This window comes from Lissotriton helveticus, chromosome 1_1 (assembly GCF_964261635.1).
Source record: "Lissotriton helveticus chromosome 1_1, aLisHel1.1, whole genome shotgun sequence".
NCBI classification, from domain to species: Eukaryota; Metazoa; Chordata; class Amphibia; order Caudata; family Salamandridae; genus Lissotriton; species Lissotriton helveticus.
The window spans coordinates 1,084,548,696-1,084,576,139 of record NC_136057.1 but is presented as its reverse complement, the minus strand read 5'-3'; the positions used below and the strand labels follow the sequence as shown (position 1 = coordinate 1,084,576,139).

Genomic DNA, 27,444 nt, shown 5'->3' with positions numbered 1-27,444 from the left:
TAGACAGCCTCCGTGGGGTTCCACAGTACTTTCCTTCGGTGGTTCCTTGTGTCCCCAGCTCATCCGAGTCTTCAGGTCCAAGTCCCGACTACGGGTAAACTTCGCATTCCACTTTTGTAGTATATGATTTGGTCTCCTCCTGCAGACCACTGTATTTTGTTTTTACTTACCTATTTGCAATTTAAGTTTAATTGTGTATTTGTGTTGATATCTCCGGGTAGGAGATATAAAAATTGTTTGAATTGGCCCTTTTTGGCTAAAGTTTCCTGAACTTTTTGCTTTCCCCCTAGACCTTTTTTCTGACAGTGTTGCCATCTTAGATGCTTTGGGCACTTTGCCACTGCTGATCAGTGTCACAGTGCAAGTGCTCTCTGTGTAAAGTGTAATGGTAATTAGTGGTCCATGATGAACAAGTTACTTACCTTCGGTAACGCTTTTTCTGGTAGATACAATATCTGCCTGTGGATTCCTCACCTTGTGAATATCCCCCTTGCGTCAGCAACATTCGGAATTTTTTCTTCGTAGCACGCCGGCGTGGACGACGTCACAGGAGCACGGCATCGCGCGCGACTCCGTCTGACGTCACCGACTCCTTACCAGGCCCACGTCGGCGTGATGACGTCAGTTCCGCCCTTTTTTCCGTGCCTTCGAGGCACCCGGACGGACCAACGACAGCAAATATGCATATATACAATGTACGCAGTACATACAAACCAAAATAGCACACAGTGCATAGCAAAGGCATCAAAACCCAAAATATATACAAATAATAAAACCAGGTATAGCAGAGTGGACAACAGGGAGGCGGGTGGGCATTTGAGGAATCCACAGGCAGATATTGTCTACCAGAAAAAGCGTTACCGAAGGCAAGTAACTTGTTCTTCTGATAGATACATCTGCCGTGTGGATTCCTCACCTTGTGAATAGAGTCCCACAGCAGTCCCCACTCCCGGAGGAAGGTGACCACTCTGCTATACCAGTAAATCTTGGGGAACAGAGCGCGCAAAGTGGCCGTCCCTCCTCACCTCGGAATCCAAGCAGTAATGCTTCGCGAAAGTGTGGAGGGAGGCCCAAGTCGCAGCCCTGCAAACGTCCTCAACAGGAACACCTCTACACAAAGCAGATGTTGCAGACTTTGCTCTAGTTGAATGTGCTCTAATACCCTCAGGAGGGTCCTTACCCGCCAAGGAGTAGCAAATCTTGATGCACAGGATTATCCACCTGGAAAGTGTGCGCTTGTGCACCGCTCTGCCCTTCTTGCAGCCAGCAAAACCAACAAACAGCTGGTCATCCATCCGGAAGTCTTTAGTTCTGTCCAGATAAAAAGACACCGCCGTCTTAGGGTCCAAACGGTGAAGTCTCTCCTCCTCCTTGGAAGGGTGTGGGGGAGGATAGAAGGAAGGAAGGGTAATGGATTGTCCTAGATGGAAAGGAGTTACCACCTTAGGCAGAAAAGCAGCCCTGGTCCTAAGAACCAGCCTTTCAGCATAAATGGTCAGGAATGGGGGTTTGGAACTAAGAGCCTGAAGCTCACTCACCCTCCTTGCCGAGGTGATTGCTACTAAGAAAACCGTCTTGAAAGACAAAAGCCTCATGGGACACTTGTGTAAGGGTTCGAAGGGGGAACCCATCAAATAGGTCAACACAAGATTCAAATCCCAATGAGGAAAACCAAAAGGAGTAGGAGGGAATCTATTAGTGAGTCCCTTCAAGAATCTAAACCACCGGAGACTTAAAAAGAGAAGGCTGATCCGGCAAACAAAGAAAAGCCGACAAAGCCCTTGACCGTGGCAACAGCAAATCCTTGCTGCGCCAAAGAAAGAGCAAACTGCAAAATGTCAGACAAATGAGCCTTCAAAGGGTCAACATCTCTCCCTACACCAAGAGACAAATTTAGACCACCTATGCGAATAATTGGACTTCGTGGAGTCACGCCTGGCAGAAAGAATGACATCCACCACATCGTGAGGGAGAGAAAAAGAATTCAAGTTGCCCCGTTCAATCTCCAGGCATGAAGGTGTAATGTCTGGAGGTGGGGGTGTAGAACCTGCCCCTCCATCTGAGAGAGGAGGTCTGCCCTGAGAGGCAGACGGAGCGGCGGGTGAGAGGAGAGGTGGAGAAGGTCTGTGTACCACACCCTTCTTGGCCAGTCCGGGGTGACCAATATGACTTGGGCCCGGTCCTGGCGAATCTTCTTCAGAACCAGAGGAATCAAGGGTATGGGAGGAAACGCGTAAAGGAGTTGATTTTTCCAACTCAACTGAAACGCGTCCCCCAAGGCTCCTTGCATCGGAAACTGGAGACTGCAGAATGACAGGCAGTGAGCATTCTCGCGAGTGGCGAACAGGTCCACCCGAGGAGTCCCCCACATCTGAAAGATGTCGTGAACCACCTCCGGGTGAAGCCTCCACTCGTGGTCGGCAGAGAACTGCCGACTGAGACTGTCTGCACGAACGTTCAGTACTCCGGCCAGATGATTTGCCATCAGACAAATCTGATGATCCTGAACCCAGGACCAGAGACGCAGAGCCTACTCCTCCGTTTGTTGACATACCACATCGCGGTCATGTTGTCCGTCAGGACTTGAACTGACGGACCGCGAAGGGAAGGGAGGAAGGCCTTGAGCGCCTAACATATCGCCCGCAATTCTAGAAGGTTGATATGAAGCAACCTTTCCTCTGGAGACCAAAGCCCTTTGACCTCCAGGTCCCCCAGATGAGCACCCCACCCTAGAGTGGATGCATCAGTTATCACTGTGGCCACCGATGGAGGAAGTTGAAAAGGCTTTCCTTGAGACAGATTGCCTTCCACGCCCCACCAAGACAGATCCGCTGCAGTTTCTCTGGAGATCCTCACTGACTCCCTGAGATCCCCGTTGTGCTGATACCACTGCCTGCGGAGGCACCACTGGAGTGCCCTCATGCGCCAGCGTGCATGATTGACCAACAGAATGCAAGAAGCCATCAGACCGAGCAGACAAAGGACCTTCAAGACTGGAACAACCGCTCCATTGTAAAATAAAGGAATCATTTCCTGTATGTCGTGAATCCTTTGAGGTGGAGGGAATGCACAACATACAGTAGTGTCCAGTACCGCACCTATGAACAGGTTGCGCTGGGAGGGCACCAGTTGAGACTTGGGTACATTTATCGAAAAACCCAACCTGTGTAACAACTGAGTTGTCTCTTGCAGATGATGAAGCACATTCTCCGGCGACTCCGCTTTGATCAGCCAGTCGTCCAGATAGGGGAACACAGGAATCCCCGATCTTCTGAGATGCGCAGCCACCACTGCCATCACCTTGGTGAAAACTCGAGGCGCAGTAGTAAGCCCAAAAGGAAGGACCGCAACTGGTAGTGTTGCGATCCCACCGTAAAACGGAGATACTTCCTGTGCGACTTCAGGATTGGGATGTGAAAATACGCATCCTGCAAGTCGATCGACACCATCCAGTCTTCTTCCATCAGTGCTTGAAGAACCTGTGCAAGTGTGAGCATTTTGAACTTCTCCTGTTTGAGATAGAGGTTCAAAATCCTGAGGTCCAGGTCCAGGATTGGCCGAAGTCTGCCATCCTTCTTGGGTATCAGGAAATACCGGGAGTAGCACCCCTGGCCCCTTTCCTGCTCTGGAACCGCCTCTATCGCACCCTTTCTGAATAGTGCCAGGACTTCTTCCTGCAGGAGAAGAAGATGGTCCTCCGAACAATAACCTTGGCAAGGAGGGTAATTGGGAGGGAACTCCTGAAAAGGAAGTGCATACCCATTTTCTACGAGATTGAGAACCCAAAGATCTGATGTAACCGATTCCCAATCTCGTAGAAAATGAGTAAGCCGACCCCCCTACCGGACCCACATGATCCAGAATGGTGGATCTAGGGCTGCTTTGCTGATGTAGGTGGGGGTTGGGTATTATTGGAGGAAGTAGAGGAAGAGGAGAGCTAACGACCACGTCCACGACTCTTCTGTCTACCTCTATAAGATTTGTACAGAGGGTTCTGCTGCTGCTGCTGTTGTTGCTGACCTTGCCTGAAGGGACGAAAGGAGGATCTACCAAACCCACTAAACTTTTTAGTGGCAGAACCTCTTGTCTGGAGACCCAAAGATCTTGCAGTAGCACGGCTATCTTTGAATCTCTCCAAAGCCACATCCGCCTTCTTCCCAAAAAGGCCTGTCCCATCAAAAGGCAAGTGCAACATCGTGGATTGTACATCTGCAGAGAAATCAGAGGATTTCAGCCATGCCGCCCTTCTGGTGGCAACAGTAGAGCCCATAATCCTGGCAACAGAGTCTGCTGTGTCCATCCCACTCTGAATCACCAAGCGGGCAGCAGCTTGAGTATCAGATACCACTTCATTAAAGTTTTTTCTGTCATCCTCTGGAAGTTTAGATGACAACTGCTTCCCAGAGTCCATCAACGCATGAACATATCTCCCCAAAAGGCAAGTAGCATTAGTAGATTTTAGAGCCATGCTACCTGAGGAGAAAATCTTTGCAGACTGATCCAACTTTTTAGAGTCGTTGTGTGCTGGCACCTGAGGAAAAGAACCTGCAGACCTGTTGGAACAAGCGGCCTGTACCACAAGACTCTCTGGTGAAGGATGTGAAGAGAGAAACTCAGGGTCACCAGGTGCCACCCTGTAGCGTGTTGCCACAGACCTTGAAACAGCAGGAGCAGTCAACGGTCTCTTCCAGACCTCCTTTATCGGATCAGTCAAAGCCTCAGTAAATGGGAGTGTAGGCTCTATAATAGAAGAAGGAGAGTGTAAAACCTCTGTAAGGATGTTAGGTTTATACTCCACAGTAGGTAAGGTCAGATTGAGTAGATCTGCAGCCTTTCTAATAATATGGTAGGGTGCCACGTCCTTAGATGGTGCATCAGAAACAGATGGTAAACCCCACTCAGGAGAGAGTTCCAGACCACTAGCACTATGAAGGTCTTCAAAACAGTCACCTTGATCTAAAAGTTCACCTTCTTCAACATCAGACTCTTCACATCTCTTTTCCTCTAAGAGACGCTGAGCTCTGCGTCTCGACCACTCCACAAGATGGATCCGGTAATGACTCAGACGGAGCCGGATCCGACGTCGAACGAGGAACCGGGGCAGATGGAGGACGAGACTCACGGATCGGCGTGGTACCTCGATCCAAATTACGAGGTCGATCCGGAGTCGGCGAAGCCGTATGCGGAGTCGAAGACCTCCGTGGAGCCGTACCGAGCCAAGGAGTGTAAGGCGCCGGCATAAACGGCATAAAAGGAGCTGGAGCATAACTTTGAGGAATGCCCAAGTTGAAAGACAATGGACCCATGGGACCAGCCGGCGCACCAGAGGGGTACATTGCTCTTGAATAAACTCCAAACATCGCATTAAGGAAATGCGAGGGGTCCTGTCCTGGACCAGGAAAGGGAGGATACGAACCTACTGGATGTTCTGGAGGAGGATGCTCCGACATCGGTACATTCTAACCCTCTTGATCTACAGGGGTTTCTACCGGAGTCGGAGCTCAAGGAACTTCCTCTTCATGCTCCGAAGAATGGTGTGACACCGGATCCGGTTCCTGCTCCGGAACCGGGGAACCTCCGATAGACTGTAAGGGAGAAGGAGATATGAAGTCCTTGTGATGTTTACGAGACTTCTTCGAATCCGAAGAGACTTTCCCAGAATGATGTCTGGAACTGTGTTTTCTCCTCTTGTGTTTCCTCTTAGAGGAGCTCGAAGCATGACCCGAAGCCGACTTGGACCCAGACCTCGACCTCTCTCTGGATCTCGACCTCGCTCTGGACCTTGACCTCGAAAACGACCTCGATCTCTACTTCGAACGCGACTTCTGTCTCTACTTCGAGCGTCTCGACGTCGACCTCGAAGATCTCCCAGTCTCTCTTCCCTTTACCTTCGCAAGAAGAAGTTTTGCTTCACGTTCACGTAACGCCTTAGGATTCATCTTGAAGCAGGATCGACAGTTTTTAACATCGTGATCCGATCCAAGACACCATAGGCAATCGTTATGAGGATCGGTGATTGACATCATACGAGCGCAAGAGCCACATTGCTTGAATCCTGTCTTCCTCGACGACATTCTCGACGAAGGAGTAAATAAAGATGAAATAGTAATATTATAACTAGTAGAAGATACAAAGTATCGCCGAAGATCCCAGAAACCGTTAGCGTCGACGACGCGGAAAAAAGGGAACTGACGTCATCACGCCGACGTGGGCCTGATAAGGAGTCGGTGACGTCAGACGGAGTCGCGCACGATGCCGTGCTCCTGTGACGTCGTCCACGCCGGCGTGCTACGAAGAAAAAATTCCGAATGTTGCTGACGCAAGGGGGATATTCACAAGGTGAGGAATTCACACGGCAGATGTATCTATCAGAATGGTATGTTGCCTTACTTGTAAAGTCCCTAGTAAAATGCACTGTGTGCGCCAGGGCTAGTAATGCAAATACTACTAGTGGGCCTGCAGCACTAATTGTGCCACCCACACCAGTAGCCTTAAAGAGAACTCAGGCCTGCCATTGCAGTGCCTGTGTGCAGTTTGTTAAACTGCCATGTTCTGACAAGTGCACCCACTTGCCAGACTTTACCCTTCCCTCTCTATGCACATCAGACACCCCTATGGTAGGTCCAGGGTACCCCCCTGGGCAGGGTGCAGTGCATGTGAAAGGTAGGACATGTACTAACGTATGTACCATGTCCCGACAGTGAAATAATCTCCATTTCATTTTTTGCTGTTGAAAGGCCATCTTGCCCATAGGAGAGAATGGGGAGGTCATGTAATATGTTTTCCAGACTATCTTCCCGAAGGCTTAAGATGGAGACGTGAAGTTTAGTATGCCTGAACTCAAAATGTAATAACACATCTTTCTATGAAGGTGGTTTTTGCATTATGTATTTAGAAGCCACTCTTTTAGAAGTGGCTGGGTTTTTATGCTCTAACATTTCCGTGCGCCTCTGCCTGGTTATGGATTGAATGTCTGGATTTGAAAGCGATAAGATCTGGGAAATGTCTTGACCCAGGCAACAGGCTGACCTGCTTCTGGAGTGTAGGGGGAGGAGTAGCCCCTAGAGGTGAAGAGGCCTGGGTTGCTGCCATAAAACAATGGTCCCATCTCCTGCTGAGTGATTGAGAATGCATTGCCCCACTAATCAAAGGAAGAAGGTGTCACTGGCAGGGAGGCACCCAGAACTGGTTTGAACAGGGGTTAGTGCCTCAATGAACAAAGACTTTAAAGACATTTAGGGGTATAACTACGAGAGCTGAAGCCCCTGAACATTGGAATGGAATGGAGACTGAACATTGGAATGGAATGCAGAAATGGAGTGATCAAGACCGTATTCCTGCATAATGAACTACTTGATTGTCGTATGACGCATTGCATTGTTTCTGCATAACAAACTACCTGGTTGCTGCGTTACGCATTGCATTATTTCTACATTGCCAAGTGCCTGATTGTTGTGTTACGCAGTGCATTACTTTTCCATTGCTAAGTGCCTGATTCTAGCATTACGAACTGCATAACATTGTGTTAGGACTACAGTGGAATGTTTAGAAGTGCTCATTAATATCACTAGAACTTACAAGGACTGACTGACCTAACAACCAGCCAGGAGGAATAGTATACTTATGTTGGATATACATTGTGTGGTCTTATCGTGGAGAAGTGTGGCTCAGTGGTTAGAGCGGCAGAACCTGATGCAGAGGTCTAGCCCGGGACCAGGGTTCAATTCCCCGCCTCGGCGGGTCTTGGGCTCAAAATTCCACAGACCTGATAATTCTCGCCTCGGTGCCTATTCCAATCATGGAGTCCCACTCTGCAACTCTGGGCAATAGCTTGCTTAATCTCCACAACAGCCCCCACAACACTAAGGATGCCTGGCCTCCACCTTGGGGGTGCCCAGGAGTGGACACCTCACAGGGAAAGCCAGGATGGGTTCGACAGCGGTATTCGTACAAGCGCCTTGAGACCCTTGCGGGTGAGTAGTGCGCTATACAAGTATCAATTTACATTTACATTGTATATCTTTTTATATAAAATGTATACTTGTTTTTTATTAAACTCGTGTGGAGTCCATTTGTGGTACATTGGGTTACTGTGAGCCTGGTTGCAAATACTTTACACATTTGCCTTGAATATAAGCCTGGCTGCTCGTGCCAAACAACCAAGGGGGTGAGCGGGTCTACCAGACGTAGAACCAAGGGTCCTATTTAGCCTAAGGTACCTACCTCAGCCAACCAGGGATTCCGGGTCTAAAACCAATGTGTTAGTGAATGTTGTGTAATAAATAGACATATGTGGTTCTTTTTCGTTTAACCTATACTACAGGATGAAACCGGTAAAACAAGCTGCTTAACACTCCAAGATGAGCCTGAAGGCTGCTCTCCTCAACTACCACTTTCTATGGTTTCAAAGACTTCTAAAATCCCCATAAGGGTTGCCTGGATTAGTGTAAGATGCATCACTTAAATAGGTGTGGACTATATACTAATCCAGCCTCCTACACAGAGTCCAATGTGTAGTCTCTGAAGACAGCATCAGCCGTGCCACGAAGTGTGTCATCTGGCATTACTTGAGCACCTTCAGCTTCTGACAGGAGCTGCAATCTTCGGAGTCGTGGTGTTCTCTCAAACACCACACAAACGGAAGGAGGGTCCGAAGCAGACATCTGTCATGCACAAGACCCACAATGCTTAAAGCCTGAAGACATCAGTAAAGGCACATTATTTCCAACTGACGTGGTGGGCGTGAGGACTACCTCCCCCCCCCCCCCCCGGTGTGCGGAGGTACAGCTGCAAGATATCTGGATCCAGACTGGCACCTGGGGAGAAATTAAAAGTTAAGGAATCTGCAGCTAGATGTCTCCATCAGTTAATATGCAAGATCTCTGCATCTGGCTATCATAAGCCTTCTTGAAGCAGTAATCCGACAGACTAAAGGGAAGCTGCTGCATAAAGAAACGACCTCGACTTGAACCACTGAGAAAACACTGGTAACTCTACAGATTGATTAAGATGAAGAGCAGAGATTACTTTGGGAAGGAATTTTGGATTGGTTCGAAGAACCACTTTGTTACGATGTATTTGTAAGAATGGTTCTTGTATTGTTAAAGCCTGGATCTCACTTAGAGAGAGGTGATTGCGACAAGGAAAGTTACTTTCCACGTGAGGAACTGCAGTTTTTGTGTAAAGGTTCAAATGGAGGACCCATGAGCCTAGTAAGTACAATGTTTAGATTCCACACCGGAGAGGGTGGCAGTGTGGTAGGAATTATCGTTGTAAGGCCTTCCATAAAATCTTTGATAGCAGGTACCCTGAACAATGACAAATGTCTTTTGCAGGTAGGCGGCAAGGGTAATCTTATGTACGAGTATGCTAGTTTACATCTCTGTAGATGCAGTAAATAGCAAATGATGTTCTGAATTGAAGCATCTAGCGGGTCAATTTTGTTGTGATTGCAGTACATTTGGCTGCATAGCATGCTCTAGTAGTAGGGAGTCTGGCTTCTTTGATAATGTTCATACAGACCGGTGGGAGGTTAAGGTAAGCAAACTCTAGGACTTCAGGAGCCAGATCGCTAGATTCAGTTGTGTTGATGTGTGCCTCATCTCTCCATGGTTCTGCGTTAGCAGGGTTGAGAGATGTAATTTTTGGTGTGAAACTACTGAGAGTGCGAGGAGTGTTGTGAACCATGGTTGCCGTGCCCATGTGGGAGCAACTCGGATCATTTTGAGACACAGTTGCTTTAGCTTGCATACTACCAGCAGAATGAGTGGGAGTGGCGGAAAAGGGTACGCTAATTTGCCTGTCCAGTTCATCCATATCGCATTGCCCTTGGACAACGGGTGTGGAAACCTGGCAGTGAATGTTGGGCATTTTGCGTTTGCGTGTGTCCGAACAGATCTATGTCTGGGTGACCCTACATGTGGGAAAATGGTTGAAGAACTTGAGGATGAAGTTCCCATTCGTGGATCTGCTTTGTCCGACGATTGTGCACTCCTAGATGTTCTGCAAGAAGATAGATATGTTGTGGAATAGCCCATCTCTATATACTTTGTCTTAGCTGAGACAGCTGCAAAGTGTGTTCCCCCTTACATTACGGTTATATTGTCGGTGCAGACCAGGAAAGTCTTGTTGAGAAGATGTGCTTGGAACAACTTTAACGCTAGAAATATTGCTAGTAATTCTAGGTGATTGATGTGGAGCAGTTTTTGTTGGGTGGACAAGTTGCCCTGAATTGTGTGGTTTAGGAGATGGGCTCCCCAGCCGGTGAGTGATGCGTTCGCTGTTAGCACTATCTGTGAAATTAGCTCTAGGAACGGCCGCACTCTGGAAAAGTTTTGTGTGTTCCACCACTGCAGAGAGCGATGTGTGCGGCTGTCCACCAACACCAGATCTGTAAGTTGACAATGAGCCTGATTCCACTGACGTGCTAAGCATTCTTGTAGGGGGCACATCTGAAGTCTTGTGTGAGGTACTATGAAAATGCAAGAGGCCATAATTCCTATGAGCAGTATAAACACTCGGGCAGGAAGGGAGTGTTGTGGTTGAAATGTTATGATTAGGATTTGCATACTTGCTATCTGGTTCTATTGCATGCTTTTGAAGCAATGAGAGAACTTCCTGTTTGACGAGTGTTAGATATTCTGTGGACATGGGACGTTGTTTGGGCGGTATGTTGGGGGGAGTTGCAGTAAGTTCCAGCCAGTAGCCATACTGTATAACGAATAGTTTCTTACCTGTCGGTGTAGTTTTGCAGCTTGAAGATCTTTCTGGATTCACTATGCTGTGCATATTCCGCAATCTGGTGGTTGGGTCCGGAATCGTAGTCTTTTTTCTCTTTTTTTTTTGTCGTAGCCCAGGTGGGCGTCGACGTCCCACCATTTGGTGTACCTTCGATGATGTCAGCGTGCTTCCGGCGGAAGCTACCACCCTTGGGCGCCATCTTCGGATTCTTTTTTCTGTCTCTTTTCCTTTTTTGTCTTTGTAGTGAATCCATGGCTCTGTTTGTTAATCGTTTTTTCAACGTTAGTCTTTCCACGTATCTTGTAATTGTTCCAACTTGCATTCTTTTCCATGTTTTTCCACCCTCTTTTCCAGCCTCATCTTTCTGGCGGGTGGGTTCGCTAGTGAATCCAGAAAGATCTTCAAGCTGCAAAACTACACCGACAGGTAAGAAACTATTCGTTTTGCAGCGTGAATCTTTCTGGATTCACTATGCTGTGCTGTGCATAGATTTTGTAGCGGTTTTCGTTACTTTTGTGGCGGTTGGGTGGAAGATGAGCGTTGGTTGTTAAAAATATGTTGAAGCACTTTTTGTTCTACTTGTGCTTCCTTGTTCATCTGTACATCCACGCAGTAGTGCTTCGTGAAAGTGTGCACTGAAGCCCATGTTGCCGCCAGGCATATGTCCTGAATCGGTGTGTTGGCCAGAAAGACAATTGTTGCTCCTTTCTTCCTGGTGGAGTGGGCTTGTGCCCCTCCTGTTAGCTCCTGGCCAGCTTGTTTGTGGCAGAATTGTATTGTCTGTGCGATCCATCGCGCTATGGTGTTTTTAGTAACTGGTTTGCCCATGTAACTGTTAGCGAAGGACACGAAGAACTGTTTCGTCTTCCTGTGTTCCTTCGTTCTTTCAATGTAGTGCATCACAGCCCTTCCTGCGTCTAGGGTGTGGAGCAACCTCTCAGCGCTTGTAGTGGGGTTTTGGAAGAAGCTAGGGATCTGAATACTCTGATTCATGTGGAACCTTGACACCACCTTTGGCATGAAGTGTGGGTCAGTTCTCATCACGACCCTGTCACTGTGTATCTGGATGTAGGGTTCCTGCAGTGCGAGTGCCTGTAGTTCGCTCACCCTTCGTAGTGAGGTGATTGCCACCAGGAAGGCCGTCTTCATTGTCAACATTTGCAGTGATGCTTTGTGGATGGGTTCGAAAGGTGCTTTCATGAGCTCCGTCAGTACCACATTTAGGTTCCAGGCCGGTAGCGGCATTCTCTTTGGCGGCGCTATTCTTTTAGCCCCTTCCAGGAATCTTTTCACGACTTGAGATGTGAAGAAGCTTCTCCCTGTTTCTCCTCTTGTGTATGCCACAATCGCTGCTAGGTGCACTCTCAGTGAGGATGAGCTTAGCTTTGCCTTAATTAGGTGTGTGAGGTACCTTAGCACCGTGGACTCCTTGGTCAGTCTCCTTTGGAACTGTTTCTTGCAACACCATTGAGTGAATCTTTTCCATTTCTCCCCATAGCACTTGCGTGTGCTGGGCCTTCTTGCCTCTCGCAGCACCCGCAGGGTGCTCTCTAGTAGTTTTAGGTGTGCAAATTCTAAGTCCTCAGGAGCCAGGCTGAGAGGTTGAGGCTCTCTGGCTCTGGGTGTAGAATTCCTCCGTTTTCCATGGAGAGTAGGTCTCTTTTTGAGAACTTGTGGGGGGGGCCCTGCGCCATCTCCATTATCTGAGAATACCACGTCTGTCTGGCCCATTGTGGTGCCACAAGGATGAGCGTCATGTTGCTCTTCATGCATTTGTTGAGAACCCTGGGGATCAGTGGTATCGGGGGAAAAGCGTAGGCAAATGTTTTTGACCAGCTTATCCATAGGGCATTCCCCTGGGACCGTGCCTCTGGTTGCCTGGATGCAAAGTATGGGCATTTTGCATTCCGGTGTGTTGCAAATAGGTCTATTGTTGGGGTGCCCCACTTCCTGAATAGACTCTGTTTCCTGACTGTTGAGTTCCCACTCGTGGGATGCTGAAGTCTGCCTGCTGAGCCAATCCGCTTCTACATTGTCCTTCCCTGGCAGGTGTATGGCTAGCAGGTCTATTTTTAGTGGTATGGCCCATTTCCAGATCTCCTGTGCCAAGTTTGACAGCGGGAACGATTGAGTTCCCCCCTGTTTGTTTATGTCAAACATCGTTGTGGTGTTGTCTGTTTGTATTAGCACCTTTTGGTTGAGTAGGTGTTTCTGAAAGGCCTTGAGGGCTAGCAACACAGTTTTCAGTTCCAGGTAGTTAATGTGCCAGTCTGCATCTGTAGGGCTCCACAGACCCCTCACTCTGAGCCTGTTCATGTGTGCGCCCCACCCCTTCTGGGATGCGTCTGTGGTGATGGTCACTGTTGGGTCCGGTGGTGTTAGAGGTTTCCCTTCTGTTATTCTCTCCTTGGTCCACCACCTTATCTCTTCCTGCACCCTGTGCGTTACAACCACTAGATCCTCCCAACTTCCTGTGGCTTGTGACCATTGTTGTTGCAGCCACTCTTGGAGTGGTCTCATTTGTAGGCGTACATTGGGGACCAGGTGAATGCATGATGCCATCATCCCCAAGATCTTGCTCACAGGCTCACTGTCAGAGATCGCCCCTTCTGGTAGGGACGTTTCTCCCTCAGTAGGCTGAGCGTTCTCTTTCGCTCGGTAAGACTGCATTGTATGGTGTCGATCTGGGCTCCCAGGAAGATCTTCACTTGCTCTGGTTCCATCGAGCTTTTGCCCCAGTGTATGGAGAAACCCAGGTTTGCTAGCGTTCTTGTCACCTGTTCTGCATGCTCTTTGCATGTCCTGTAGCCGTTTGCCTTCACCAGCCAGTCGTCGAGGTAGGGGTACACGTGTATCCCCTTTCTCCTTAGATGTGCGGCCACTGCTGCGAGGCATTTGGTGAACACCCTTGGTGCGGACTTTAGGCCGAAAGCTAGGGTCGTGAATTGGTAGTGATCCTTGTTTACAGTGAACCTTAGCATGTGCTTGTGCTGCCTGTTCATGGGGATGTGCAGGTATGCATCCTTGAGGTCTATGGTGGACAAGAAGTCCCCTGCTTTTATCTGAGGAATGACCTCTTGTAGGGACGTCATTTTGAATTTTTGGGTTTTGACTTATTTGTTTAGGAACCGTAGGTCCAGGATGGGTCTTAGGCTTTCGTCCACCTTTGGCACTAGGAAGTAGTTTGAGTACACTCCCATGTTCCGTTCTTTGAAGGGGACCCTTTCTATGGCCGCTTTGAGGAGGAGTTCTTGGGCTTCCTCTTGCAGTAGTTGCAGCTCTATTCCTGAGTGCTGTCTTTTCTTTGGTTTTCTGTTTGGTGGCCTTTTTTCCAACTCTATGCAGTACCCAAACTGCATAATATTGAGTATCCACTTGTCTGTTATTTTTCTCCACTCTTGGAGAAAAAATCTCAATCTTCCTCCTACTGGCGTTGCATGTTCCTTTGTGTCTTGTCCGTGTAGCCCTCTCCTCTTTGTTTTTCCGTGCTCCTCCCCCGGAGGGTGTGGGTGGTGGAGCACCTTCTCTCGTGTGAAGTCATTTAGAGGGGGGCTGTTCACCGCCTCTCCTTCTCTGGCCCGTCCATTTCCTCTCGACCGAAAGGACTGGCCTCTGCCTTGGTAGTTCCAGTTTTGCCTCTGCTGGCTCTGGTGGCCTTGGCTGTCACTCTGTTGCCCCTGGTGGAAACTCTGGTGAGAATCTCCTCGCTGGCTTCCACCTCTGCCGTTCGGCCTCCGTGAAGGAGTGCCCCTTCTCATCCCTCTGAACTGCAGGGCTCCCATGGACCTTGCCGTCTCGTTGTCCTTCAGTTGGGTGAGCTTATCAACTGGGGCTCCGAGCAATGTTTCACCGCTGAAGGGTGTGTGTTCAGGATGTTGTTCTGGACTTCAGCCTTGAATCCTGAGATCCTGAGCCATGCTTGCCTTCTTTCTGTGATGCCTATAGCCATCAGTCTGCTGGATGTTTCTGCCCCATCCAAGGCTGTCTTCAGGCATGAGTTGGCGATGCTCTTCCCTTCCTCCACCAGGTGTGCTGCTCTCTCACGGTATTGTTCCGGGAGGTGCTTGAGCAACTGTCCCATCTCATCCCAGTGCTGGTATTGGTGCCTATACAGGAGGGCGTTGGAATTCGCCATCCGCCAGTGCGTTGCAGCGTTCCTCTCAATCTTCCTGCCAGTTAGATCCATCCTCCTGCTTTCTTTGTCAGGTGGTGGTCCGGACGTTGTTGGGACGTTTGCCCTTTTTCTGGCTGTTGCAGCGATGATAGAATCTGCTGTGACGGATCCCTTGATGTAAGCTGGGTCTTCGGAGGAGAATTTGTATTTCTTCTCGGTCCTCGGCGTTACAGATCTGCATGTAGCCGGGTCCTTGAAGGCCTCCTTTCCCTGGTCTGTGATACTCTTGAGCATGGGCAGGAACTGGCTCCTTGTCTGTATGGGGAGCAATGTCTCGAGCAGGAAGTCTGCTTTTGGCTTCTCCTCTTCCAGCTTAATCCCATAAGCTGTTGCCGCCTTTACCACCTCATTGTATGCCCCAATGTCATCCGGTGGCGAAGGCCTCGAGGGGTATGTTTCCACCGCCTCCTCTGGGTTTTCGGCCTCGATGTCCTGCCATTCCTGGTCTTGGGCCGTCGAGGAACCTGAACCGTAGCTTGACTGCTGTTCCCCGTAATCCCCCTCTGTGTAGTAGAGGTCCTCCTCCTCTTCGTGCTCCGAAGGTTCCGGAGTTTTCGGCGGCTCTTCGACGTCGAACTCCTCGAGCTCCTGTACCTCAGCGACGGTCGGTGCCGGCTTCGGGGGGATCTTGTAACTTTTCATTTTTTCGTCGAAGTCCTTCTTTCTCTGAAGGATGTTCTGCATGTCGGCCTCTAGCCTTCTCTTCTTTCTCTGCATTTCTGCGGCCTGTTCGTCGTCGAGCATTTCAGCCGCTCTTTTCGTCGTCGAAGCTTTCTTCGGCTTTTTCTTTCGACGTCAAAGTCGAAGTCGAAGGCCCTTTTTCGGGGGCTTGCTTCGATGACCTTTGCTTTTCGCTGGTCTTCTGCCTCCGGGAGTCCTTCTCGGAGGATCTGCTGGGCTCTTTTTCGGAGGATGTAGCTTCGGTCGTCGATTTGCTCGGCGCCGGTGCTCCTTTCGAGGCTCTGTGCTCTGACTTTCGAGAGTCTGCCTCAGGTTTTCGAGGTCCTGTGGGAGTTTTCGGGGTCGTAGACTCTCCTACCTTATCAGGTGTCTTCTTATCGGTCTCAGCGACCGTGAAGTCATCTGGTCCTTCGGCGATGTTGTCCTCATCGTCGGTGGAGAGGCCAAGTTCATAAAGCGTCGGGGCTTGGCCCTTGCCCTGCATCGTGTCGTGAGCCGTCCTCGGTCCTTCTCGAATTCGGAGTGTCTTCGGCTTGAAGACGGAGCAGGCGTTGCAGTCTCTGCTCTCGTGGTCGATTGGCAGGCAGAGAATGCAGACTGGGTGCTGGTCCTTCTGTGCGAACTTGTGGTGGCAGTTCTTGCAGAATTTAAACGGCGTCTTGTACATCCCTGCGCTCAGGGGGCCCCCTGTGTGCGCATTCCTTCAAGGACGTCGAAGATTTCGAAGTTCTCTCCTTTCTTCGTCGTCTCCTCTCTAAAGGTCCTCTTTGTCGATGTTCTCAGGTCTTCACCTGTGAATATTTGCTGTATTTTCTTCTTTCCTCCTCCAAAACTTCTGGAGCTTCACGCGACGATCCAGACCCAACGGCGGAAAAAAGAATCCGAAGATGGCGCCCAAGGGTGGTAGCTTCCGCCGGAAGCACGCCAACGTCACCAAAGGTACACCAAATGGTGGGACGTCGACGCCCACCTGGGCTACGACAAAAAAAAAAAAGAGAGAAAAAAGACTATGATTCCGGACCCAACCACCAGATTGCGGAATATGCACAGCATAGTGAATCCAGAAAGATTCACGCTGCAAAATCTGTCTTACCCACTTGTCTGTAGAGATGGAATTCCAGACAGGTAGGAACTGCGAGAGTCTCCCTCCGACCGGAGTGGAATGGTCTGGAGGAAGTCACGGTTTGTTAGTGGGGGAGGTGTGTGTATTGTTACCTCGGCCTCTTCCTTTGTTATTTCCCCTGTACCTACATCTGAAATATCCCTTGTTTGGGGATGTTTGTGTGAGACTTTTGTAGGAGTAGGAAGCAGTATCTGTACTGATGTTTTTGGATGCACCCCAATAAAAGGAGCGACGAAAGGAGCCTCGTGTAGATGGAGACTAATGCTTCTATAGATTTTGCAGTCCGTCTCTTTTTTCATTCTCTCTAATGTTGTGTCAACAGCTGGGCCAAAAAGTTGTTCCTGATTGAACGGCTGATTGAGGATAGTAGTTTGCACTTCTTGTTTGAAGCCAGTATGCACGCCATTGCAAAAACACACTAGTGTTGATTGATCTAGATGGTGTCTGCTGCATCAAGGGCACATTTGATGGATGAGTTTGTTGTTAATTTGGCCTCCTGAATCAAATCATTGGCTTTAGCCTTGTATTGGTCAGGCAAATGCTGCATTAGGCCCTCAAGCTCATCTTAGTGAGCCCTATCGTATCAGGCAAGTAATGCTTGTGCATTAGCTATCCTCCAGTGATTAGCTACTTGGGAGGCAACTTGTTTGCCGGAAGCGTCTAGCAGTTTTGACTGTCTGGAGGTGGAGCATCACCGGAGGATTGGGAGTTGGCCCGCTTCCCAGTATTGGTCACTACCAAGGAATCTAAGGGGAGTGGACCTTTAATGTAGGTGGGATCATTAGGGGTGGGTTTATATTTTTTATCAATCCGAGGATTGAGAATCCTGGTCCTGACGGGATCTTTGAAGATGTCTGGAGAAAGTTTGATTGACACCTTTAAGCATGGGTAATGTTTGTACTGTCCTTTGTGACAGTGCAAAAGTGTCTACCAGGAAGTCCTCCTCTGTGGGGTCTGACTGCATTTGCACGCCATGATATTGAGCAGCCCTATCAATGAGCGGACTAAAGCCAATGTTGTCATCTGGGGGAGTTGGTCTGGTTGGGTATGCCACTGGATCAGGAAAGTCTGGAGGATCTACAGGGTGATTGTAGTCATCCCATGTGTCCTGTGGTATTTGAGTGTGATCATCAGGATCATTAAAGGGGTCATTTCCCCCCCCCCCCCCCCACCTCCTAGGTCATAATAATCCTGTGGTGGTGAGTATGGAGGAAGTGTAGGAGACTTTGGAGGAGAGAAAGGCTCAGTAGGAAGAACAGGAGAAGAGGGTCTAAATGGTGAAGTTGCAGTCCTTTTTCAGTCAGTCAGTCATAAGCTTTTATTCGATATGCAAGATATCTTATAAGCACATGTACAAAACATCAATACAAAATACAGAAAGACATAGCTTTAAGAAGTCAGTATAAGAACCCATTTAAAACGAATAAAAGGACATAAAGCGCCCGATAAATAACTTAGCTAAGAAAAGAATTAAATCGCTACTGACAGTCTCTTACATCGAATAAGCCAAAACTGTTTTAAAAATTTAGCAATTCCGCACACAATGGGGGGGGAAGTGTCAGTAATTAAAATGCGCAAGGCGACTAGGTGGCTACGAGTATCCAAGATTTGGAAGAGGGGTTTCAACCAATACCTCCGGGGCCTGGCATAATCCGGACATTCAAATAGAACATGCACAATAGACTCAACCCTGTTCGGGCAACAAGCACAATACGGGGAGGCACGGGCCACTGATGTCCAGTTTGATACCACAGCTCCTAGCGGGAGGGATCCAACTCTAAATTTAAAATACAGGGCACGGTCAAATGGGAGTGTGATCAGGTCCAAATAGGGTTCAAAGGCCACAATGTCTTTAGTTTGAAAAAATGAGACCGTGGACTTGCAGTGCTTCGAGTTTGTGATTAAGCGCTCCGCCGTCCACTTCCAAAAGAGCGCTTTAACAGCTTCTTTAGGAGGGGCTGTGCGTGAAGTCCAACAATCCCCAAGACCAATCTTCTCCAGGAGCTTCTTGGTTTCGCTCAGCCATCTGATCTTGGCCCAACCCCCCAAACTCATTATTTCCCCCAAACCATCGGCGTAGGATTTTAAGTCCTCACCCCTCCAGATTCGTGTCCACAATAGGAGAGGGCGAAGCTGAGCCTGATCTTGGATGCTCTTACAGCCCGTGTCCAACAGCACTGGTACAGATGGCGTGCTCAGAGGAATGGAAATAATAGATTTTAGGAGCTTAGTCTCCGCTATCGCTAGGGCATCCAATCGGCAGTGGCCCCACAGCTCAGCCCCATACAAGGCTGATGTCACTACTTTAGCCTTGTAGATGTCAATTACTGGGGAAAGCGATCTCCTAGGTGAGGCCAAAAACTCCCTCACAAGTGCTCCTCCTACTCTTCTGTGATTTAGGACCATTTTCTCAATGTGGTTTGCCCAGGACATCCTATCCGTAATCCGAATACCGAGGTAATCGAATTCGGCTACTTTCTCTAAGGCCACTGAGTTGAGTGTAGGTGAACGGCCAAGTTTCCTGGGAGGATTTAGGACTAGGTATTTTGTTTTGGCCACGTTTATAATTAACCCTTTAGCAGCGCAAAACTCCTGGAAACGCGTTAGCAATTTCTGCAGGCCTTGGGGGGTCTTGGAGATCAGAAGCGTGTCGTCCGCAAAAAGCAATGTGGGGATACGGACTCCTCCGAGACAGGGGGCGTCGGCTGGTTCTTTTTGCAGATGTTTTACCACCCCATTCACATAAAGTGAAAATAGGGTGGGCGCCAAGACGCATCCCTGTCTAACACCCCTTGACACTGGGATCCTCTCAGTGAGTTCTCCGTCTTTGCCCCAGCGGACCTGCGCAAAGGTATGGTCATGGAGACTAATGAGAAGGGACAAGATGTAAGGAGGTATTCCCAACTCATTGAGTACCCTCCAGAGCTCTTCCCGGGGGACTAGGTCAAAGGCAGTCTTCAAGTCTATAAAAGCCAAATAAAGACTGCCTTTGCCCAGATCAACAACCTTCCACCCCAGGAGAGCTAACCTAAACACCTGCTCAATGGTCCCCATACCAGCCCGGAAACCTGCCTGGAATTCTGATAGGATTTTGTTTTCCTCCACCCAATGTAAGATCCTTCCAAGGACAGCTTTACCAGCTAAGCCAATGTTGTCATCTGGGGGAGTTGGTCTGGTTGGGTATGCCACTGGATCAGGAAAGTCTGGAGGATCTACAGGGTGATTGTAGTCATCCCATGTGTCCTGTGGTATTTGAGTGTGATCATCAGGATCATTAAAGGGGTCATTTCCCCCCCCCCCCCCACCTCCTAGGTCATAATAATCCTGTGGTGGTGAGTATGGAGGAAGTGTAGGAGACTTTGGAGGAGAGAAAGGCTCAGTAGGAAGAACAGGAGAAGAGGGTCTAAATGGTGAAGTTGCAGTCCTTTTTCTTCACAGGCACCTAAGGAATGTGTGAGTTCTCGGATGTTCTCTTGTTCGTGGGGATACGGATAATATGGCCTGTTTTAGGGTCCACCTGCAGTGTTTTTTGTTTCGGTTCGATGGGATCCGGTAGAAACAGTTCCTCCTCATTGTGTGGTTTCGGCACCCACATTTTTGGTTCTGAACGTGGTTTAGATTTGTGCTCTGGAACCTTTGAAGGGGTTTTCAAGTCCTTCTGCTTTGTTGTCGAGCCCGAAATCTTTTTCGGATCCGAAGGTTTTTCGGGTGTCTTCGGGTCGAAGGCCTTTTGGTGCCAAGGCCTTTATAGAGACAGCGGGATATGTTCCGGGTTCCAGTGCAGACGGTGCTTTTGGGGCACGGATGTGCGGCTTGGTCGGTCCCGAGCCGCCGGAAGGCTTTTCCTTTGTCTTCGGAGGAGGACCTGGAGGAAGGGCTTCTGAAGTGTTCTTTCGGTCTCGACTAAAGCCTTCAGGCGAAGTTTTGACCGGAGCTGCCTTTTTGGGTGGGGTAGGGTCAGTTGTACTGACCCGCTGACCTGGAGTGATGTGGTCATCGGAATCATCGTCATCAGCCTCGGATACAATGTCGAGCTCCTCTGAATACATCTTGAAAGTGCTGATCACTTTACTGCAAATGTGTTATATCTTATGACATCTCTAGGTTCACCAAGATTTTCTGCAGTTAGTTATCAATTCGAGATTATGAACCTTTTCCTCAAGGTAGGCTCCTGAGGACTAAAGTAGCCACTTGTAAATTCTGCCCATTTTAGATACTCGAAGTCTATATCTAGGTTTTTGTAGAGCACATAGCTATGCAAGACCAGGCTTCCCAGATCTGATAGAAACCAGAGAGACATACACAATTTTAGTTAAACAGATTTGTTTTCAGCTGTTTCATAAAACCTAACAGATTTTTATTTGCTCGGAGACCAAAGGAGAGGGAATTACATAATTACGTGAACTAGTATGCAAAGGAACGACCTCCACCTTTTGCTCTCCTAATTCTGGGGATCATCAGCAGGGAGAGGTCATTAGATCTCTGCTCTCTGACAGCTGTGAGGAATGATGAGATGCTGGAGGATATTGTCCCTGCTGGATGTTTATTTTAGCTTATGAGCAATAAACAAAGCTTTAAATTGTGTTATTTTGGCTATTGGCAGGCAGTGAAGTTTAGCAAGGGCAGGACGCACTGCTACAAATTTGGAAAGACCTAAAAAAACAAAAAAAAACAAAAAACACGGCCCGCAGCATTCTGGATTACTTCCAACTTTATGACATAGGAATGGCTTCCCAGACAAAGAATTTCCACAGTCCAAGCTCAATAGAATTCTTTTTTTCAGAAAGCAATTTAAACAGCCATAAATGATTATTTTCTAAACAGCAGTTTATTTTCCTGTTATCATATGCTACTTGATAATATCAGTACAGCAGTTAGGATAACCAGTCATATGTTATAAGCCATGTTTATTTCTATAAATACTGCAGTCAAACAGCTTGAAAATAAAAAGATGTCACATGGTTAAGGTCTGAATTCAATGTAGTTACCAATCGACAATTATACTTGAATGTAGATAATAAACAATACCTTGGAGCGGCCTTAATGATATCATCTACACGAAGAATCATTTCTGCTGCTTCAGCTGCACTTAGAAGAACTTGCCGCTTTACTTGAAAACTTTCAGTTATTCCAAGGTCTGCCATATCACCTATAGAGCCATGCCTCATATCTATGGAAAAAGAATCAAACAAAGGGAAATGTGATAAAGGAAGCTTGTTTCAGCAAAGTAACTTGCCTGCAACTATAGTTTTCAAATGTTAGAAGGTACTCATGCCACCCACCATGAGCAATACACTACTCTGCCAAAGATGGGCTGGACGCAGGACGGGGGTGATTGTGGGGAGGGGGTGGGGCAAGAGGGAAGGTTGGACTGCTGCTTGTGTCTTCTGCATTGTGAACCATAGGTGGCTTACATTAGTGGTTTTGCATGTTTGAGCGAGAATCAGCTACATTTGTAACTCTGGAGATATATATATATATATATATATATATATACACCATTTTCAAAAAAGGAAACTAGTGATTATTTACATATTTTTGCTATGACTGCAGATCAACGTTCATTATCAGCTAATTCCATTTGGATGGATGTTAGTTCTAGATTGGATAAATTTAAAACACTATCAGATTTTTCGCAAACGAGAAGTCTCTTTTGGAGCGATATATGGCAGTTTTTTTAAAACACAAATATTTCTTCTCATATTTGATCTTTATCTACAGGTAATTCAGAGCTCAGTGCTCCTTTGACCATTTATTGCTCTCTTATTTGCTAATAGAACGTCAATTGTTTACAGTATATACAGTCTAAGCAGTTCCTTTTTAATATGCTAAGTGCATTTTGATTGTTTTTTTCATATCTGATTTCTAATCAAGGGAGTTCAATACACTTCATTGTCCTGTATTCTTCAAATTGGAATTGTTGTTATTTACAGTATTTACATGTAAGAGTTCCCCGTAGATAAAAATCAAATATGAGAAGAAATATTTGAAAATGGTAACATTTATGTTGGACTACGTTTCCCACAATGCCTCCCAAATGGCACACATGGGAACCTTTAAAACGTGAACACGATGAAGGACTAGCATACCGCGAGCAAGACTGCTTGTCAGTTGAAACGCGTTGGTGGTGGTCTATGGTGTTTACGTGCACGTAATAAACCGTTGAGAGAAGTAAACTCGGATGGAGTGCGGGGTTTTCCTTTGTAAGGAAATTTGATGTGGAAATATCGAGGAGGACAAGCCCGTCCTCTGCACCGGCACCCGCTGTGTGAAAGAGCGCTCTCCTTTGGGCTATTTGTTCTTGAATGTTAAGTGAAGGAGAAGCGCCCGGCAGCGTCTATTGGAACGTACTAACTGTGGTAGCAGGAATCGGTAATTTCAATCGGTTGATTCCGCGTAATGGAATAAGGAGACATGGAGGCTGAAGCAGTGCTAATCGGAGCCCCGTCGATACACAAGCCATCGAGGTACGATACCGTACACTGAAAAAACAACGTGTACGAGTTAATTTAAAAGAAGAGAAGCCAGTACCTGCCTGTTTGCGGTCATCTGAGGCGAGGAGTGGAGGGCGTTGCCTGGAAAGACGGAACAGGTAGGAAAAGTATTCTTGAAACTAGAAACCGGGTGTCGTAGTGAGCGCGATACACGCATTAGGAAAGAGCCTGTATAGCACGAGCAGAGTGTTTAGAACGAGTGCACACCATCGCACAATTGAGACCACCGAAGTGTGAGCTCCCTACAGGAGATTCCTTTTTTTGTTACCAACAAGAGTGTTTAATAAAAGGAAATGGAAGCAAGAGCTGCAAAACGAGTGCAGCGTGCAGAGACAATGTTCCGTCAAGGGGGGGCCCCCTCTGGAATTATCAGTGAATCTAGTACGAGTCAAGGGAGAAATGCTAAACAATTATTTATACAACTAGAAAGAGTGATGAAAAAGGAAATAACAAAAAGCTGGGAAATAATGACATTAGAAAAATACCTGGAATGCAACCGTATACCAAGAGGCTTAAGAATTTTTACCCTTCCAAACCACCCTGACACGAAGCCTGAAATGTTGGAGGAGTGGGGTAGAAACAATATGGAATGCTCCAGGAATATGGTCCTAATTATTGTAAAATATGCAAGAAAGACATTTAGGAATTACACAAAACCATAGCTAATATGGAAACAAAATTGCGGACCTTAAGAAAGAAGATCAATGTAAAGAACTGAGAAAGAATATGGAAAATAATTTGGACAGGCATGACAATGAAGTAGAACAGCGCAAACAACGAAAATTTAGGAGAGATTAAGTAGATTATGCAACTGGAGCGGTTTACACATTTGCAAGAAGGTTTGATGCCCAAAAGTATCAAATGGGAAAAACGAAAAGAACTGAGAATACACCAGTGACAAGTGAGTCGGAATCAGACCTGAACGAAGAAGAGAGGAGTGCAAGAACCGGACAATCTCTTTTTTAGATGAGATGAAATTGATGTACCTCGATCAAAAAACACCAAGAAATCAAGGACGAGGGAGAGGTTGAGGGAGAGGCAGAGGCTGAGATTATCAATTAAACTTAAAAGAAGGAGAAAAACACGAAGAGGTCCCCAAAGTCAAAAGAGCAAAACAAAATCTAATAATCAATCTGACCATGAACTGAACATCTATGAACGGAATGTCCTGAATAAGGGACTAACCTTTTGTCCAGTACAACATTACAATCATGTGGACACCCAAATTGAAATATATAAGTTTGTACGAAAATTGAAACTGGCCAAATTTTTCAGCAGGAATAACAGCAAAAAGAGTACGAATGAAAATACCATGGTACAAGAACCAGATTTAATCATACAGGATTTGCCTGCTCTGACAGCCATTTTTTTTTTTTAAATCTGTTTATTAGCATAGTAATCAGAGCAAACATATATATAGATGAACGTAGTAGTAATCAGGATGTAACAAGCTGCTGCTGGCCCAGGATGTATAGGTACATAGTATTTCCGATTTTGTTTTTTGTCCATAACCGACTTAATATAACAAACCCCAACTCTTCCAAAACCCTCCCTCCACCCCAGGAATCCCTCCCGACACTCCTTCAGCATGCGCATAAACATAGGCCTGCTCTGACAGCCATGGAAGGGCTTTTAACTGAAAAAAAAAACATCACGGAATCACAAACTATGGGAGAGTTGGACATGGCAACCAATGCAAGAGAAACTAGTGGATTTAAGCCCAAATCTAAATTTTGTCCCATGCTGAGAGCCCTGGGAATAAAATGGACACATTCCATGACCTGGTGGTAAATGACTTGGAATTGTTGCACAACACAAACAATTGCCACAAAAGAGAAAATCTAAGTAAAAAGGAAAGGGATGCAATTGAAACACTGATGAAGAACGAGAAATTAATAATAAAGCCCGCGGACAAGGGCGGGAATGTAGGTCATACAGAACAAATCTGACTACATAAAGGAGGCCATGAGGCAACTTTTTTTTTGTTTTTTTTTGTGTAAGACCTTTATTGTCATAAAGCAGCGCACACAGCATGAGCCTACAACCCTGGGGCCGGCTCGCTATTTCGATGCAATCAGTTAGTAGCTATCATGTGTGTTATGAAGCAAAGCGTGTAGATTGTAGGCACTACCACCCATAACATCTTACTTAGGACTCGTTGCTGACAATGGACGTGAGTCTTACATTTTAACCTTTCAAGTAGAAAAACATACCCCAACTTAAGACCTAACAGTATCCTCCCACACGAACTAGATATTCACACAATCATAGCTCCAGGGCTCACCCTGTGTGTGCCGCCATTTGATCTGTACAAATGCACCAAACGTCCCACCCGTCAGAATGAAACAGAAGATGAGAGGCCATGAGGCAACTTGATGATGGAAAGAGTTACATGAAACTAGGTGGCAATCCAATGAATGATCTTACATTGGACTTGAAAAAGAGAATAAAAGATTAGCATAGTGAAGGGCTGCTAACCGAGGAAGAAGCGACTTTTCTGAAAAATGACAGTCCTTTGTTGCCCACAATGTACTTTTTACCAAAAGGTACATAAAACCCTTGTCAATCCACCGGGGAGACACATGTCAAGCTGCAACTCTCTATACGAGAATTCATCTGATTAGGTTTATTATTTCCTAGCACCAATCGTCACGAATCTCACATCGTATATAAAAGACACAGGAGATTTTCTACGAATCCTCTCTAATACTGGTTGGCAAAAAGGTTTTTTTATTAGCTACAATTGACGTAGTCTGGCTATATACTTCGATTAGTCATGACGTGGGACTACATGCATTGGAATACTTCTTGAAACAACGCAGCATTCATCAATTGAAATACACGTGAATGCTATTAGAAATGGTTGAGCTGTGTCTTCGAAATAATGTATTCATTTTCAACAGCCAGATTTATTCCCAAACGTGTGGAACAGCAATGGGAATTTCGTTCTCTCCAAGCTACGCCAACCTCACCATGGGGTGGTGGGAAAAACTGGTAGCTTGGAGAGACGAAAACGAACAATACACTGCTAAAACGGAAATCTGGTTAAGATTCATAGACTATCTATTTATCATCTGGAATGGCAGCCAGATTGAATTAGTTGAATACATGAAGATTTTAAACAACAATGACACTGGCCTACAATTTACATATACCATCAGCAAAAAAGAAATTCAATTCCTGGATGTCACTGTATACATTGAAAATGATGAGTTTAAAATCAAAGTATACAGAAAACCGACTTCAACAAAGTATCCTACACGGATCCAGTTTTCATCCTCCACAACTGAAGAAAAGCATCCCCTATGGGGAGTTTCTTCGGATGAGACGGAATTGCTCGGATGATGATGATCAACTAGAGAAAACCATTGTGGAAACGAGAAATCAGTGTCAGTCCAGAGGCTATAAAGAGAAAGACATCAAATTGGGAGAAGACAGAGCGAGATCTGTACCGAGAATGAAAACTCTGGAAAGAAAGGAGAAAAGGTTGAATCATGAAACAATCTGCATGGTTTTGAAATACAGTAAGGAGAACTATGGAATAATAAAGATCCTAAAAAAACACTGGAGTGTCCTAAGAAAAGATCCGGATATAGGACAAAAAAAATAGGTGAACAACCCAGCATCTCCTACAGAAGAGCACCGTCTCTTCAAGACAAACTGGTCAATAGCCACCTAACATCAACTAAACCAGAAAAATCAAATTGGTTAGCAAACCAGCAAACTGGATTTGTATATTGCAATAAATGCAAAGCATGCAAGAGTGGGATGCATATGAAAGAAGTCAAAGATCACATGGGAAGAACATTTAAAATCACAGAAAGGATAACGTGTGAATCGGCATATGTAGTTTTTCTAATTATGTGCAACTGCGGGCTTTGGTACATTGTCAATCTGTCCTCCTAAAAAGGGAATATTGGAGCACCTGCGTGCAATTCAAAATGAGGATACAAATTATGCAATTGTCAAACATCTGAAAACGCATGAAAAAGACAAACAGGAGGGACATCAAGTACTTTGGCCTGGAATCACGTATGATTATAAGATTCAGGACAAAGACCCCATTTGGGATTAATGGGGACGAGGAACTACATAGCCATCTGTAGCTATATCAGAGGGGGAACTCTTGCATGTAAATACTGTCAATAACAATTCCAATTTGAAGAATACAGGACAATGAATTATATTGAACACCCTTGATCAGAAATCAGATATGAAAAAAACTATCAAAA

The 27,444-nt window shown here is 46.7% G+C and overlaps 1 protein-coding gene across 1 annotated transcript in view; it reads right to left on the bottom strand.

Moving 5' to 3' along the window:
* Positions 1–27,444, bottom strand: part of CCT2 (chaperonin containing TCP1 subunit 2) — a 310,711-nt gene that overhangs the window by 28,851 nt on the left and 254,416 nt on the right. The window contains exon 15 of the mRNA XM_078678105.1: positions 21,747–21,888. Within this exon, the coding sequence (XP_078534231.1) occupies positions 21,747–21,888 (142 nt within the window). The remainder of the gene's footprint in view (positions 1–21,746; positions 21,889–27,444) is intronic.